The sequence below is a fragment of the Solanum tuberosum genome, unplaced genomic scaffold (assembly GCF_000226075.1).
Source record: "Solanum tuberosum cultivar DM 1-3 516 R44 unplaced genomic scaffold, SolTub_3.0 scf01094, whole genome shotgun sequence".
Lineage (NCBI taxonomy): Eukaryota > Viridiplantae > Streptophyta > Magnoliopsida > Solanales > Solanaceae > Solanum > Solanum tuberosum.
Window position 1 is genome coordinate 4,358 of NW_006240012.1, and position 16,123 is coordinate 20,480.

Sequence of the window (16,123 nt, forward strand, 5' to 3'; positions counted from 1 at the left end):
TTTTTTTTTTTTTTTTTTTTTATGATTATTATTATTTTTTAAATAATTTTTTTGAGTTAAGAATAAATTAAACTTTTAGGAATTACATTAATCTCTTTGCTTTTTTAAAAATAAAAATAAAATCATCATATGTTCTATTCTCTCGAAATCCCAAGTAAAGTTAACACCAAATGTATTACTCTAAGTATTTTTAAAAAAAAATTTGGATTCTCAAAATAATTCGCCTATAACTTATATACTACATGTGTCCTTCAAGTGAGTATTTAGGGGGTTATAATTGTAAAATAAATTTCTACATATATTAATAATCTATTTAATTGGGAATTTATTTAATTGAGAATTTTACATAAATCTCGTAGTGTTAAGAACTAATTACATTATATTTCTACTCTTTTTCAAATAACAAAAAACCCTTAAATTTGGTGGAATCTGAATACAATCTCAAAACGTTCCTATACATCACATCGCAATTTCAAATAGATCTCTCAATATCCTGATATATCACTCAACGTCTTGATACATTGCGTACATCTCAATACAAGTGTAAAGTGATGTATCCGATTGATATATATCCGAGAATAGGAGAGTAGAAATTTTTTAACTTTTTCAAATGGTAAGAAATTCTAGAGAATATATTAAAATAAGTTTGTGTATTTAAGTCATTTTTTCTATTTAATTTGATATTTTTTTTCACTTTCCTTATAACTAATATAAGAGTAAAATTATAATATATAGTATTTGATTTGATATTTTTTTCTCTCTCTTCAATGTATAAAAGTCATAGAACCCATCCTTGTTATCCTTCTTTACTCCTGTCTTAAACAGACGGTTTCTTCTATTTTATATTTTCCCCCTTTATTTCTTCTCTCTTCTTTATTTGAATCCTTCTCTTCAAATTAACCATACTTTTTCCTACACTTCTCTCAGGTAAATTCCTCTTATGATTTTGCAAATTTATTCTGTTTTTGTGTTGAACCTCAAATTAGTTTAGAAAAATTGATTTGTGTATTGTATGATTTTTGTTATGATGGGAGGTATAGAAAAGTAGTATATACTGTTAGGACTGTGATATGCTTTGTTTTCCATCGTTTTTTTGAAGCTCGAATTTTTGCTGTATTATATTATGTGTAGATCTGTGAAAAATTCGAAGAAATCATCTGATTTTCTCGACTTTACAGTAATTTTTGTTGAGCTGGAAATCTGATAAGCTAAATTTTATGAACTTTTGACATGATTTGAAGCTGTTTTTGTTCTTTCAGATCCACGTTTCTCTAAAAAAATTTCGTTTTTTTTTCCGGTGATTTCTAAGTTTTTTCAACGGTGAGCCTTAGGATTTTTGATTTTTTTTTCTAGTTTTGAGTTATATTATGCTCCTTCAAGTTTATATGAATCTGGAAAAAGATGATCTCTTAATTTCTCATAATTTAAAGTATAATATTATGTTTAATTTTTTTTAGATCTACGAACTTTTAATTTTCCGGCAACGGAAAGATCAAATTATACGCCGGCTAATCTCCGCTTTAATTATTTTTTATTTTTTTAGCTTTGACCAGATCTATAAAATTCCACATAATAATTCAAGGAAATTAATTTTTTTATTCTTACGTCACTGTTGCATATCTTTAGATCTGTCAAGTCTATCTAGGATTATTTTTTTCTTTTACTAAATAATTCTAATTTTTAATAAAAAAATAATATTTATTTACCTTTGGTGCAGGCGTTGTTTATACTATTAAAATCTTTTATTTGTAGAAACTTGAAAAATGAATCACTGTTCTATTCAACAAAGCAACTTTGCTGCTTGTGAAGAGATGAGGCGTTCTTATTCATCCATTTCCGATAAGAAAGACGCCGTTGTTTGCCCAAAACCTCGACGTATTAGCCCTACGAGACCTCTCAGATGGCATGTCAGGTAAACTTCTCTTTTTTTAATTGTTTAATCGCGATGTTCAGGTCAGCTTGCGTGATTAATCCCACAGCATAGCTGTCAAATTTCACTATATCAGATAATTTTGTTCACTATGTTTTAGGAAAAATGAAAAATCGTATTTTTATCCGATTTTTATTTTATTTTATTAACCACTAAGCCACACTTGTGCCGTCACCATACTGATCAAGTTTTCATCTCCTTTTTCAGCCATCAGCAAGACCTTTGTGATTCAAGAGCTGGAGCTGATTTATTGGATATCATCCACACAAAGGTTAGTTTATCACTTTTGTTAAGTAACTTTTTTTTTAAAAAAAAAATTTACTTTATTTTTTTTGGTTAGTAGGGGATGGGTATATGGAATTCATTTTATTTGTTATATAAGCAAAAATTAATTAAATAAAATTAAAAAGAGTTCATTTGTGGACCTATTGAAAAAGGCTTATGCCCAAGTGTGTGGGCACCATGTTCTTGTCGGTGCTAGGCGTAGAATGTGGATTTCATGTTTTGCTTTCATCGAGTGGCTTACAAGCAATTAACATATCATGATTGATTAATTTTCTTTTTGGGGTCCATCTTGTCTACTTGTATATGTTTAAAGTGTTGTTCTTGCGTTCCAATTTATGTGATGGTATTTAATTGAATATAGAGTTCAAAAAATAAAGATTTTTCAAGCCGATGTACTATGGACAAGTAAAAAAAGAAGAGAGGGAAGCGAACCATAGATATGTGTGTTGCATAAAATTAGGAATGAAGTATCCTACTTTCACGCAATTCATAGGGTTCAACAAGCAATCAATATTTCATGATCAAGGGTGTAATACTCTTTGTAGTAGCGGTCGTTATATATCGCATTAACAATCGGAATATGGTCGAAAAAAGATACTCTTATTGATAGGACTTCTTCCTATACCTATGAATTCCAATTCCATTGGACCCAAAAATGATTCATTGGAAGAATCCGTGGGTCTTTAAATATCAATAGGTTGATTATTTCGCTCCTGTATCTTCTCAAAGGAGAAAAATCTTCGAGAGTTTGTATCTTGAATCCGAAAAAGAGTACTTGGGTTCTCCCAATAACTAGAAAGATGGTATTTTTTGCCAATATATGCAGTCCCCTAAAAGGTTCTCTAGATTCATTTGCTAATTTATGGTTTTGAAAATATATACAGGGTGATGGTAGTAGTGTGGATCAATCAGCAGCTCAAGTAGCCTCGTCGCCCCCATTTTTTTGTGGGTCACCGCCGAGCAGAGTATCTAACCCATTGATTCGAGATGCCCGATTCTGGGATGAGAAGGTCACCCCAATATCCCCACGGGCAATACCAATTCCCTCCGGATTGGCTTCGTCCCCCTCAACATCATCTGCCAGAAAAGGTGGATGTGTGAGCAGGGCAAATTTTGGCCATAATCCAGCAGTGAGAGTTGAAGGTTTCGATTGCCTTGACAGGGATCGTCGTAATTGCAGCATCCCTACCTTGGCTTAAGAGAAAACAGTACATAGAGGAAGATTTTCGTCGACTGAGAAACTAAGGAAAAAGATCCTTTTGCCTAGTGTAAATAAGTTCAAAAGGATCTCTATGTAAGTAAAAAATGTAATATAGTGTCTTTTTGTCTCTGTAAGTAAATGAGAGTCGTTATTAACAAAGTTATTAGAGTCTAATTAGGAGTAATTTAATGGTTTCTTGTTCAAAGAGATTTTGTAAAAAATGAGAAAGGAAAAATTAGTTGTTGAGTGGAGTCATTGTAAAATGTGTATGATATGTATATAAAAATTCCGTTTACGGCTTTGATTGTTGTGTTGCAATTTAATGCTTGTGTGGTGTGAAGATGCTTTGCTGGTTTGTCATGCCAAACGCGTATAGCTCTTTGCTTTGTTTTGGCATTTTACAAGTCCAACCCAGCTGGATGACCGCTCTTTTTACCTTATCACTGTCCTGGCATTAAAGTTTGACTATTTTTTATTTGCGTCTTGTTTAATTTTTGAAAAATAAACTATGTGCGCGTTATTAATTAGGTCGCACGAAAAAAAAAACTATGTGCGCATTATTAATTAGGTCGTCACGGATGCCTGTAAAATATGGATATAACACGCGAAGAATGAAAATTCTCTTTTTTCCATTTTGGGCTTTGATTGAATTTGAAAATACCAATGTTTGCTCCTCTGAATCAACGTGTACCATTGAATAAGTCGTCACGGATGGCCACAAAATTTTTTGGTAAAAATAAATGCAGGGCACACAAATCACCCAAATTTCATGGACTATAACACACGAAAAATGGAAAAGTCCCTATTTCCTGTTTTATGCCTCGTTTCAATTTGTAAATACTGATGTTTGCCCTTTCAAACCAACTCACCATTTAATACGTCGTCACGGACGCCCACAAAAAATTTCAGCTAAAAAATCATCGACTATCCCATGAAAAATAGAAAAATCTCCTATTTCCTGTTCCGTGCCTCATTTGAACTTGAAAATACCAACGTTTTCTCCTCCGAATCAACGCACGCCATTTAATAGGTCGTCACTGACTCCTACAAAAAAATTTGGCCAAAAAATCGCACGGTGCACATATCACACAAAATTTATGGACTTATAACACACGAAATATGGAAAATCTCTATTTCTCGATTTGGATCTCGTTTGAACTTGAAAATACCAATGTTTGCCCCTCCGAACCAACGCACATCATTAAATAAGTCGTCACTGGCTCGCACAAAAAAAATAGGCCAAAAAACATCCGGGCGCACATATCACCCAAAATTCATGGACTATAACACAAAAAAAAATTCCCACTTCTTGGTTCGTGCCTCGTTTGAACTTGGAAATATCAATGTTCCTCTCGAATCAACGCACACCATTTAATAGGATTGTCATGGACTCTCACAAAAAATTTCCCTTAAGAAACCGTTGGGCATACATATTACCCAAGATCCATGGACTATAACATACGGAAAATGAAATACAATCTTTCTCATTTCGGGTCTCGTATGAAATTGGATATATCTACGTTTTCCGTCCAAAACAAGTGCACGCCAATTAACAGGTCTTCAAAATTCATGGTCTATAACACACGAAAAATATAAAAATCAGTTTTTCCTATTTCAAGCCTTGTTTGAACTTGAAAATATCGATGTTTGCCCCTTCGAACCAACACACACCTTTTAATAGGTCGTCCCGAATACCCACAAAAACTAGTCAGGCACACAAATCACCAAAAAATCATGGACTATAACACATGTAACACAGAAAAATCACCATTTCCCGTTTCAGACCTCTTTTGAATTTGAAAATACAAATGTTTGGCCCTTTGAACCAACACACGCCATTTAATAGGTCGTCACGGACGCCCATGAAATTTTTTGGCCAAAAACCGTCAGGCGCACATATCATCCAAAATCCATGGACTATAACACATGAACAATGAAAAAAATCACTATTTTTTGTTTCGGGTTTCGTTTGAAATGGAAATATCAACTTTTACCCCTCCGAACAAACGCATGACATTTAATAGGTCGTGACGGACGCCCACAAAAAGTTTCGGCCAAAAAATTATTGGGCACAACTATTACCCAAAATTTATGGACTATAACACATAAAAATATATAAATCTCTATTTTTCTTTCAGGGCCTCATTTGAACTAGAAAATATCGATGTTTTTCCTTCCAAATCAACGCATGACATTTAATTGGTCATCCAGGACACTTATAAAAAATTTCGATAAAAAAATCACCGGGTGCACATATCACATAAAATCCATGGACGATAACACACGAAAAATGAAAAAAATCATTATATCCCGTTTCAAACCTCGTTTGAACTTGAAAATAACGACGTTTGCCCCTCCGAACCAACACACGTCATTTAATAGGTCATCATGGACGCTCATAAAAAAATTTGACAAAAAAATCATTGGGCGCACATGTTACCCAAAATTCATGGATTATAACACACGAAAAATGAGAAAATCAATATTTTTCGTTCCAAGCCTCGTTTGAACTTGAAAGTACCTATGGTTGCCCCTCCGAACCAATGTACGCCATTTATACTACCAATAATCAAAAGATTGTAAGACACGATAATGAAAAAAATTTATTTCTCGATTTGTGCCTTGCTTGAATTAAAAGTATCGACGTTTGCCCCTGCGAACCAACACATGCCATTTAATAGGTCATCAAGGACACCTACAAAAAATAAGTTGTCACTGACGGCCACAACAAAATTCTTCCAAAAAACCATTGGGTGCACATATCATTAAAAATTAATGGACTTTAACACACGAAAAATGAAACAAATCCCTATTTTCTGTTTCGGGGACTCGTTTGAACTTGAAAATACCAGCGTTTTCCCTTCGAACCAACGCATGCCATTTAGTACGATGCCCACAAATTTTTTTTGGGTGCTCTAAGACGCTAGATTCGGGGTCTAATACATACGAAAAATCAAGAAAGTCGCGTAATTTCTAAAAGTTGGCTCTTGGATGTAAAAATATGCCTTAAAAATATTGTGCGACTATACATAATAATTTCCCAACTCACTACGGAAGTCTTCATTAAATTTTTAGAAAATTTTGTTGGCTGCTCACAGGCGCCAAATCTATGGGCTAATACACATGAGGAACCAAGAAAATTGCGTAATTCCTAAAAGTTGGCTCGTAAATGTTAAAATATATCTTAAAACAATGGCGCAACTATACATAATGTTTCCTCAACTCATTATGGAGGTCCTCATAAAACTTTTTCAGAAAAAAATTGGTGCTCCAAGTCGCTAGATCCATGAGCTAATACACACGAAAAAAATCAAGAAAGTCACGGAATTTCTAAAAAAATGTCTCGTAAATACGAAAGTATGCCTGAAAAAATGGTGGGAGTGTATGTAATGCTTCAAAAACTCATTACATAGTTCCTCATAAAGTTTTTTCTAAATATTTTTTGGGTGCTTTGAGGCGCTAGATCCAAGGGTTAATACACACGAAAAATTAAGAAAGGCGTAATTCCTAACAGTTAGCTCGAAAATGCGAAAATATGCTTGAAAAATTTGGTGGGTTTGTACGTAACGTTTTCCTAACCCATTATGGAGGTCGACATGAAGTTTTTTTAGTAAAAATATAAGGATGCTCCGAAGCGCCAAATCCATGAGCTAATACACATGAAAAAAATCAAGAAAGTCATGTAATTCCTCAAAGTTGGCTCGTAAATGCGAGAATATGTCTGAAAAAATTGTGGGACTATACGTAATACCTCCCCAACTTATTATGGAGGTCTTGATAAAAAAAACTCAGAAAATATTTTTAGGTGCTTCGAGGCGCTAGATTCATGGGCTAATACACACGAAAACCAAGAGAATCGCGTAATTTCTAAAAGTTGACTCGTAAATGCGCAAATATGTCTGAAAAAATGGTGAGCTTGTATGTAACGCTTTTCCAACTCGTTACAGAGGTCATTATAATTTTTTTTCAGAATAAGTTTTAGGGTGCTCTGAGGCGCAAATCAATGGGCTAAAACACACGATAAACCAAGAACGTCGCGTACTTTCTAAAAATTGGCTCATCAATGCGAAAATTTGCCTGAAAATTATGGTGGGATTGTACGTAACGCTTCCCCAACTCATTACAGAGGTCCTCATAAAAGAATTTCAGAAAAAAAATGTGGATGCTCCAAAGCGCTAGATCCATGAGTTAATACACACAAAAATTAAAAAGTCACATAATTCCTTAAAGTTGGCTCATAAATGCGAAAATATGCCTGAAAAAATGGTAGGAATGTATGTAAAGCTTCCCCAACACATTACTGAGGTTCTCATAAAGATTTTTCAATTTTTTTTGGGTGTCTCGAAGGCCTCAAATTTATGGGCTAATACACACGAAAAATCAAGAAAGTCGCATAATTCCTAAGAGTTGAATCGTAAATGCGAAATATGCCTTAAAAAATAGCGCGACTATACATAATGCATCCCCAGCTCATTACAGAGGTCCTCATAAAGTTTTTTTTGGAAAACAATTTTGGGTGCTCCAAGGCGCCAGAACCATGGGCTAAAACACACGAAAAACCATAAAAATAACGTAATTCCTAAAATTTGACTCATAAATGTGGAAATATGCCTTAAAAATTATGCAACTATATGTAATGCTTCCCCAACTCATTACGGATGACCTCATAAAGTTTTCTCAGAAAAAACTTTTGGGTGATCCAAGGCGCCATATCCATGATTTAATACACACGAAAATCGAAGAAAATTGCGTAATTCCTAGAAGTTGTCTCGTAAATGCGAAATATACCTTAAAAATTGGTGCGGCTATACATAATGTTTCCCCAACTCATTAAGGAGGTCTTCATAAAGTTTTTTCAAAAAAAAAATTGGGTGCTCCAAGGCACTTGAAGCATAGGTTAATACACACGAAAAATTAAGAAAGTCGCGTAATTCTTAAAAGTTGGCTAGTAAATGTGAAAATATGCCTTAAAATAGTGTGACTATGTGTAATGTTTCCTCAACTCATTACAAAGTAAAATTAGTCATAAATACCCAGAAATTCCGAAAAAATGGTGAGGCTTCACGTACTGCTCCTACAACTCCCTATGAAGGCTTGTATAAAGGTTTTACAAAAATATCGACAAGAACTGATATCACCCAAATATTCATAGGCTAACACACACGAAAAAGTGAGAAAATCACTAACTTCTTGTTAAAAGGCCCCTAAATGTCAACATATGTCATGGATCGTGGTGAGGCTATACATACTGCTTCCCCAACTCATCATAGAGGGTCCCGCAAAGTTTTTTTCAAAAAATGGACCGATAGCCATATCATCAATATATTCATGGGTTAACACACACGAAAAACTGAGAAATCACCCAATTCTTGTTAAAATGTCCTAAATGACAATATATTTTGTGGATCATGGTGAGGCTATACATACTTTTCTCCAACTCATCACGGAGGGCAGGGGAGGAGCTACAACAGTGACAGGGTGGTCAGCCGAACATCCTTTGCCGAAAAATTATATCGTGTATATAGGTAAAATATTATCTAATATCTGGATATATAATTAATTGAGCATTCTAAGACACAACAAAGGCTGGTGGTCTGGCAGTAAGCATGTTCATTTATGTGTAAGAGGTCTGTGGTTTGATCCTTCCTTGCTGCGTTTTTTTTTAACACAATCTCTTTTTAAACCAAAAAAAAACCCACAGAATTAGGTACCCCGTATCTTCTTTATTTTCTAGCCTTAAATTGATTAACCTAATAATTAAAATTTTATTGTTTTCTATATATATATATATATATATTTGATATATATTAAGTAATCACTTTTTAAACAAAAAAAACCATAGAAATAGCTGCCTTGTATCTTTTTTATTTTCTAGCCTTAAATTGATTGACCTAATAATTAAGATTTTATTGTTTTCTATATATTTTCGATCTCTATTAAGTGAATTATTAGGTATAACACATTCTCAAGAAATTATTTTTAAAGATAAAATTAAAGATTATTATCCATATTATACTTTTGATTATTTCTAAACTATTTTTTTAGAAAATGTAAAATAATTAAGAATCTTATTAAAAGAAAAGGTTAATATGGAAAAAAGTTTCGATAATTCTCTCGAACTTTGAAACATTTAGTTATTTTGAATCACGAAAAAAGTCTTAACAATTCACTTAATATGAACTAGAGGGAGTATATTCAACTAGTGGCTAAAATTGCTTTTGTTGACTTTTGTCCATTAGTTTTGATTTATTCCATTGATAGTTTTATAATTTTAAGTTTCCGTATGATTTAGTTATTAAGTGATATGTAATTTAATTTTTAAATTTTCGTGCACCCACACATCAGTAAAAAAAAATATTTTGTGTACCCACTCCCCTAAAAAAAATTATCGATTCTTTTAAAGTTTGAACACCCTTAGCAAAATTTCTGGCTCCGCCACTGATGGAGGATCTGGTTGTTAAATTTTTTCAAAAAAATCGACATAAAACCGTATCACCAAAATATTTATCGGCTAACACACATGAAAATTGAGAAACCGCCTAATTCATATTTAATGGCCCCTAAATACTGAAATACGTCATGGATTATGGTGAGACTACGCGTATTGTTATAATAAAAAGACAATTAATTATTACAGGGTTATTAGCAGTTTTGGTTCTTTAAATTAATTTTTACAGGGCTATTAGCATTTTTGGTTCTTTAAATTAATTATTACAGGGTTATTAGCATTTTTGGTTCTTTAATTATTGATGAATTTGATTTTAGCCATTGTGATATTTAATTAAGCATGTTTAACCTTTAGTTAATTAATATGTGCATTTTTAATTTTCTCGCTTATGAATATTCACAATTTTACTATGATTATTAACTATTCCTCCACTTAATTATCTATCTGTAGGTTAGGTTTGTTGTTTTACTCTATCTTTGGCGCTAATATAATTTTTAATAACAAGCTAAATATAACATATTTTCTATCTATAAGGACCAAAAATATATCTTCTAACTAATTAAAGGTTAAATATGCTGAACTATATATCACAAGGACCAACATAAGAAATCAATAATTGAAGTAGCTAGCAAAAGTGCTATTATCCCTTTTACACAAGCATACACTTGATCAAAGATCCAAGAAAAAGTTATGGTGAAGTGGTTATTACTCCTTCATACTCAATCAGAGATTTAAGGTTCGATTTTGCTCTGGGAGTGCTTTAGCTCTGAATGTGAAATTTTCTATTGCAAACTCAAATTTAGTTTCGAATTTCAATACAAATACCGAACACCAGATAGAAAACAAAGGAAAAAGTTGTCCATTTTTTTTTTTTTGGAGTTTCTCTTAATTTGATAAGCAACTTGTGAAAATAAGAAGGGAAATGTACATATACGAAAAAGAGAGGGGAGACACATACAAATGAGTCATTTTCAAGTCCATGACCTTGACTTATATACGTATTTTTAGATAAATCTTCAAATATCTTGAGGAGGATTTTCTTTTGCAAGTAGTTAGATTTACCAGTATGGGCAGTGGCGAAACTAGAATTTTTAATAAGGGGTTCAAAATTTGAAGAACTAAACACACGAATCGAGGGGGTTCGACATCTACTATATATACATAAAAAATAATTTTAACCATATATAAATAGTAATATTTTCCGCTGAAGGGGGTTCAGATGAACCCCCAAACAGAGGGTTGGCTCCGCCCTTGAGTATGGGGGCGACACTTCCACACTATACTCATATTATGGGGTGCCGGATCTAGAGTACGACTTATGATTTACGAGAATTCAATAACTTTTAATTATATCATGTATATATAGTAAGAACTTTACTAAATATCTATTAATGTAAATATGAACCTAATTATTATTAATATTTGAAATCATTATAGAAATTTCTAAACTTCATACTCTGGATCCGTCTCATTAAAGGGAGAGCGACTCTCCCTATATGGAATATCTCAATTTCCAAAGTTTGAACTCAAAATCTTTAATAAAGGATCAATAGAGGAAGGCATCCCCTCATTTCACCAAAGACTCCTTTGTAATTTAATTGGATAACTTATAGAAATCTCACTAGTTTAAGAGTTAATTACTTAGATACATGCTAGTTTGTTATATGCGTCTAGATACATGTATCTCGAGATAAATAGGGTCAAAATTAAGTGTAATTTGCAATAGATACACTGTATCCAAATGGATTCGCATGTATCTGGAATACATAAACAAATCTCAATCGGTCGCCTCCTTCCCATCTCGCTCACCATTCTCCTATGTATCTGGTTTCCTAGATACACGCACACCAGATACATGTATCTAGTGTGATTCACATGTATCTGGGATACATAGACAAACCTCGCTCGCCTTTCTCCCAATTTCAATGTATCTGATAGCAAAAAACATGTATCTACGTATATATTAATTACAAAAATGTTGCCAAAAGTCACATCAAAATATAAGGCATATAATCTTGATTTTCTCTTTTCCCATTTGGAATCAAACAAGTGGAAAAATTGGCCAGGACCGCAACAAAAGAGTTTTATGAACTTTTAGACAGGCATATAAATTGAAAGGAAGCAATCTTACAAAAAAAATGTCCACTTCAAATTTAGTGAGCATAGACATTGACACTATTTTTTATTTTTTTAAATAAAGATATGATCAATTTAAGACTAATTTTATCAGTGGGTCTCACTTGAAATCCATTTGATAAGAATTGTAGCCAATCAGAAAAAAGAAACCAGGATGGACTTTTAAAAACTAACCAATTGGAAAATAGATAAGGCCACTATATGCCCTGGTCCCAAAAGTGGAGTCCCATTCCATGAGAAATTGAAAAAAAAAATCACAGAGTTTATTAACTAATTATAAACTTTGATGTTGTAAATTTCTATTATATTATTGATTCACTTAAAATATTTATATAATTATAGAATTATTAAGTATGATATGTAAAAATTAATTAACATGAGAAGCAATTGATTAAATAACACTGATAATATAAAAGTTATTAGCTGATATTAATGCATATAACGTTATCGATTTAACTTATATACAATCATATTTAATTGTAATTACCTTATAAAATTGTGCAAATATTTTTATACTATCATAAATTTAAACTCTTATATGTAGACAATGCATTAATTTTGTGGGTCACTCTCCTCCTAAATTTCATTCAAATAATTTCACTTTTCCCTATCCCTTTTGAATTCTCTTCAATTGCCTTTCTATACATAAAGAACAAACTCAAACATATTTCACTAAACTTTCCTCTTCCAACTATTGTTCGATTCCTATATTTTCAAACATCCAAATACAAAAAAGATATTTTGAAAAATATATGCATCAATTATGAGTTCTGAGAAAAAATTAGCAAACGCGGTGGGGGCGAAAACGGCTAGGGCTTGTGACAATTGCATAAGGAAAAGGGCAAGATGGTATTGTGCAGCCGATGATGCTTTCTTGTGTCAATCTTGTGATTCTTCCGTCCATTCGGCCAATCCTTTGGCTCGTAGACATGAAAGGGTTCGTCTTAAAACATCATCTATCAAATCGTCAGATGAATTTCCCAATTTGGGAAGTACAGTCTCAGGGTCAGGGTCAGGGTCAGAGTCAGTTCCATCATGGCACCGTGGATTTACTAGAAAAGCACGAACACCTAGGCATGGTAATAAACATGCAAAAAGAGTTAAATCCACGGAGGAGGAGGAGGAGGATGAGGAGGAAATGAAAAACCCTATTCAACTCGTTGTCCCAGAGATATTAAGTGATGAAAATTCACACGATGAGAATGAAGAAGAGCAACTTTTATATCGCGTACCTATTTTTGACCCCTTTGTGGAGGATGGCTCTAATTATGGTAACAAATATTCTTCTAATAAAGTTGATTTTAATCAAGACATGAATACGTTTCAAGGTCTGCTAGCTCCATCAGAGATGGAGCTAGCAGACTTTGCCGCGGATGTGGAATGTTTATTAGGGAAAGGACTTGATGATGAAGAGTCATTTAATTATATGGAAGGTTTAGGTTTTTTGGAAAAACATGATGAGAAATTAGTGAAGGTTGAAGATGAAGGAGAAATGGGATTTGTTAATATGGTTAGTACTAATAATCATGATATTAATCAAGTTGATTATTCGGATTTTGATATGGTTGGTGAGACGTTTGAGCTCAAGTTTGATTATGATTCACAAGTTATGAGTAACTTAGATGAAGATAAAAAGGTTGAATTTGGGGAGATAAATTATGATAGTGGGAAAAATAATAATAAGATTATGTTAAATCTTGATTATGAAAGTGTTTTAAAATCTTGGGCTGACAAAAGGTCTCCGTGGACTATGGGCGAGCGGCCCGAAGTAGATTTCAATGACTGTTGGCCAGTGTGCATGGTAAGTTTACTTAGCAAATATTATCAAAATTTTAGAATTTTTATAATGATATTGTAAAAGTATTTTATACATGTTTAGAGTATTTAGTAATTACATTTAATTAGTTCAATTAGTAACATGTAAAATAAGAGAATTTACCTTTTTGTATAAGGTATTTAAAATTGGAAGTATAAATATCTAGATATTAGAAAAGGGTTTCATTGTTAGGAGTATTTGGGCAAGCATGTAAAAAGAATAGTTTTTGGCACAATCTTCTATAACAACATTTCATTATAAAATTTGAAAAAAAATTGGAGCTGACTTTTCATGTGTTATGTTTTATTTTCTATAATAACATTTTAGTATAGCAACCAGTAAATATAGAAATAAACTAGGATGATATAAAAATGTTTGATAATAGATGAGCCAATGGTTAATGAATTGACCTAAATTTTGCAGGGAAATTGTGGAAAAATTCACTCATATGGAGACATAGGAATAGTGAACAGACATGGAGGAGGAGGAGTGGATGAAGGAAGAGAAGCAAGAGTATTAAGGTACAAAGAAAAGCGACGAACAAGGTTGTTTTCCAAGAAAATAAGGTACGAGGTTAGGAAATTGAACGCTGAAAAAAGGCCTCGAATGAAAGGAAGATTCGTCAAGAGGACCAATTTTGCACCAACCCCTTTTCCTTCGCTTAATAAATAAGTGAAGTTTTAAGCAAAGGAAAGTTTAGAGTCGTTTTTTGTGAGTTCAATTGAACTCATTGCCTTTCAGCTAGAACGATGTATAGTATGTGTATGCAAAAATTTTCTACATAGAACACACTCGTTCTGGATTTACTGACTCTAAATACTATATTCACCAATGTTTGCAAGAATCAGGTTTTATGTGCTATTTTTTTTTTATAGTACAAGTAAACTTGAAATTGCTTTCCTAGATGTATCATGTATGTATATAGAGATTACAATATAATGGCATTTTTATGATTTTTTTTGTTATTTTGACCTAGGGCTTTTGCCATCTAGAATCTCAAATTGTTGGATATTAGGGAGGAAGACATATTGAACACAATATCTCACAAGGCTTCTTTTTGTGAAACTCGAAGGAAGATGATTATGACTGTAATCATGAGAAAACAACCCTTAACCAAAGGTTTCGGGTTCGAGCCCTGGGTATTGAGAAAATCCGCCACCCATGAATTGGCTCTGCAGTATGCGATCCGAATTTAGTCGAAGCTCCAATGTGGGCTTCGAACAACGGGTGAGAAACAAAAAAAAAGTGATTCCTAAGATTCAAGGAGGGTCTTGAAAAATGAACCTTGTGTTGGAAAAAGAAAAAGTCATTTTTGATACATTCATTTACCTAGTTCATGTATGTTTTCATTCATGAACTAGCTAGGGAATAGGAAATAATATAGAATGAAATTATGCTACATGTATTAGAATAGATCGGTACATGTTAGAAGAATTTCTATAAATATATAGGTATTAGAAGCCAATGTAAATTACGTTGATGGAAAAATAAATATATTCACATTTTGTCTTCAAGAAAATTTGTAAGTCAAGTTGAGTGGAACAAAGAATTGGTTTGTATCACATATTGTAAAATAGATATTTGTAGGGTACATATGTCTTTTTGAGGTTTATTTTCAATTACAAAAATATGCAATTGGTTAGTTAGATATTTTCTTTTCTACACACAACAATTACATTTGATGGAGTTGAATAAAATATTCCTTCTATTCTCTTTCATCGACATCTATCAAGTTTCCATAAGATATCAAAGTCAAATTCATCTTTATTTTTAATTTTGTTTGATATTAGACTTTCATATTATGTTATTCACGCTATAATTGACATATCAAATCATTCAAGGGTGTGAGTAATCCAAAATCATTTGTGGAATGAGATATTATTTGAATTAAATTAGGCTTAATGTTCACTTTTTTTTTTTACAAGGAATGATTTTATATATAGATCTAATAATTATAGTAGTACATGATAAAATTGTAGTACACTCATGGGGACATCTATCAATTGTTATTCTTAATTCTTTATTTGGACGTAATTCAAATGCTAAAATTGGAGAAGAATCAAATGATTGAGAGAGGCCTTACTATTAAATTCACATCTTGGCACTTTCTCAATGGTTGACGTGCTTCAATGGTCCCTAGCTACTAGTTACAAGACTTTTTATTTTATTTTTTATATTGTTTTTTTTTTTAATTCTATGATAACCCGTAACTGCTACAATTTTTGTCACTGCCTCTGCCCTTCGACTGAAAAAGCATTGAGGGGGATCGATCACACACGGATGACCATTCTCCAAACCAACTGAGTC

The 16,123-nt window shown here is 32.6% G+C and overlaps 2 protein-coding genes across 2 annotated transcripts; both read left to right on the top strand.

Annotated features, from left to right (window-relative positions):
• Positions 1-803: 803 nt before the first annotated feature.
• Positions 804-3,720, top strand: LOC102582300 (uncharacterized). The gene is made up of 4 exons (XM_006367876.2): positions 804-927; positions 1,718-1,912; positions 2,138-2,201; positions 3,100-3,720. Exons 2-4 carry the CDS (start codon positions 1,764-1,766, stop codon positions 3,412-3,414), a joined length of 528 nt encoding a protein of 175 aa, XP_006367938.1. The 5' UTR covers positions 804-927; positions 1,718-1,763; the 3' UTR covers positions 3,415-3,720.
• An 8,847-nt stretch (positions 3,721-12,567) lies between these two features.
• On the top strand, positions 12,568-14,769 carry LOC102582864 (zinc finger protein CONSTANS-LIKE 16-like). The gene is made up of 2 exons (XM_006367878.2): positions 12,568-13,801; positions 14,240-14,769. The coding sequence occupies exons 1-2, from the start codon at positions 12,764-12,766 to the stop codon at positions 14,486-14,488; spliced, it is 1,287 nt and encodes a 428-aa protein (XP_006367940.1). The 5' UTR covers positions 12,568-12,763; the 3' UTR covers positions 14,489-14,769.
• Positions 14,770-16,123: the final 1,354 nt, after the last annotated feature.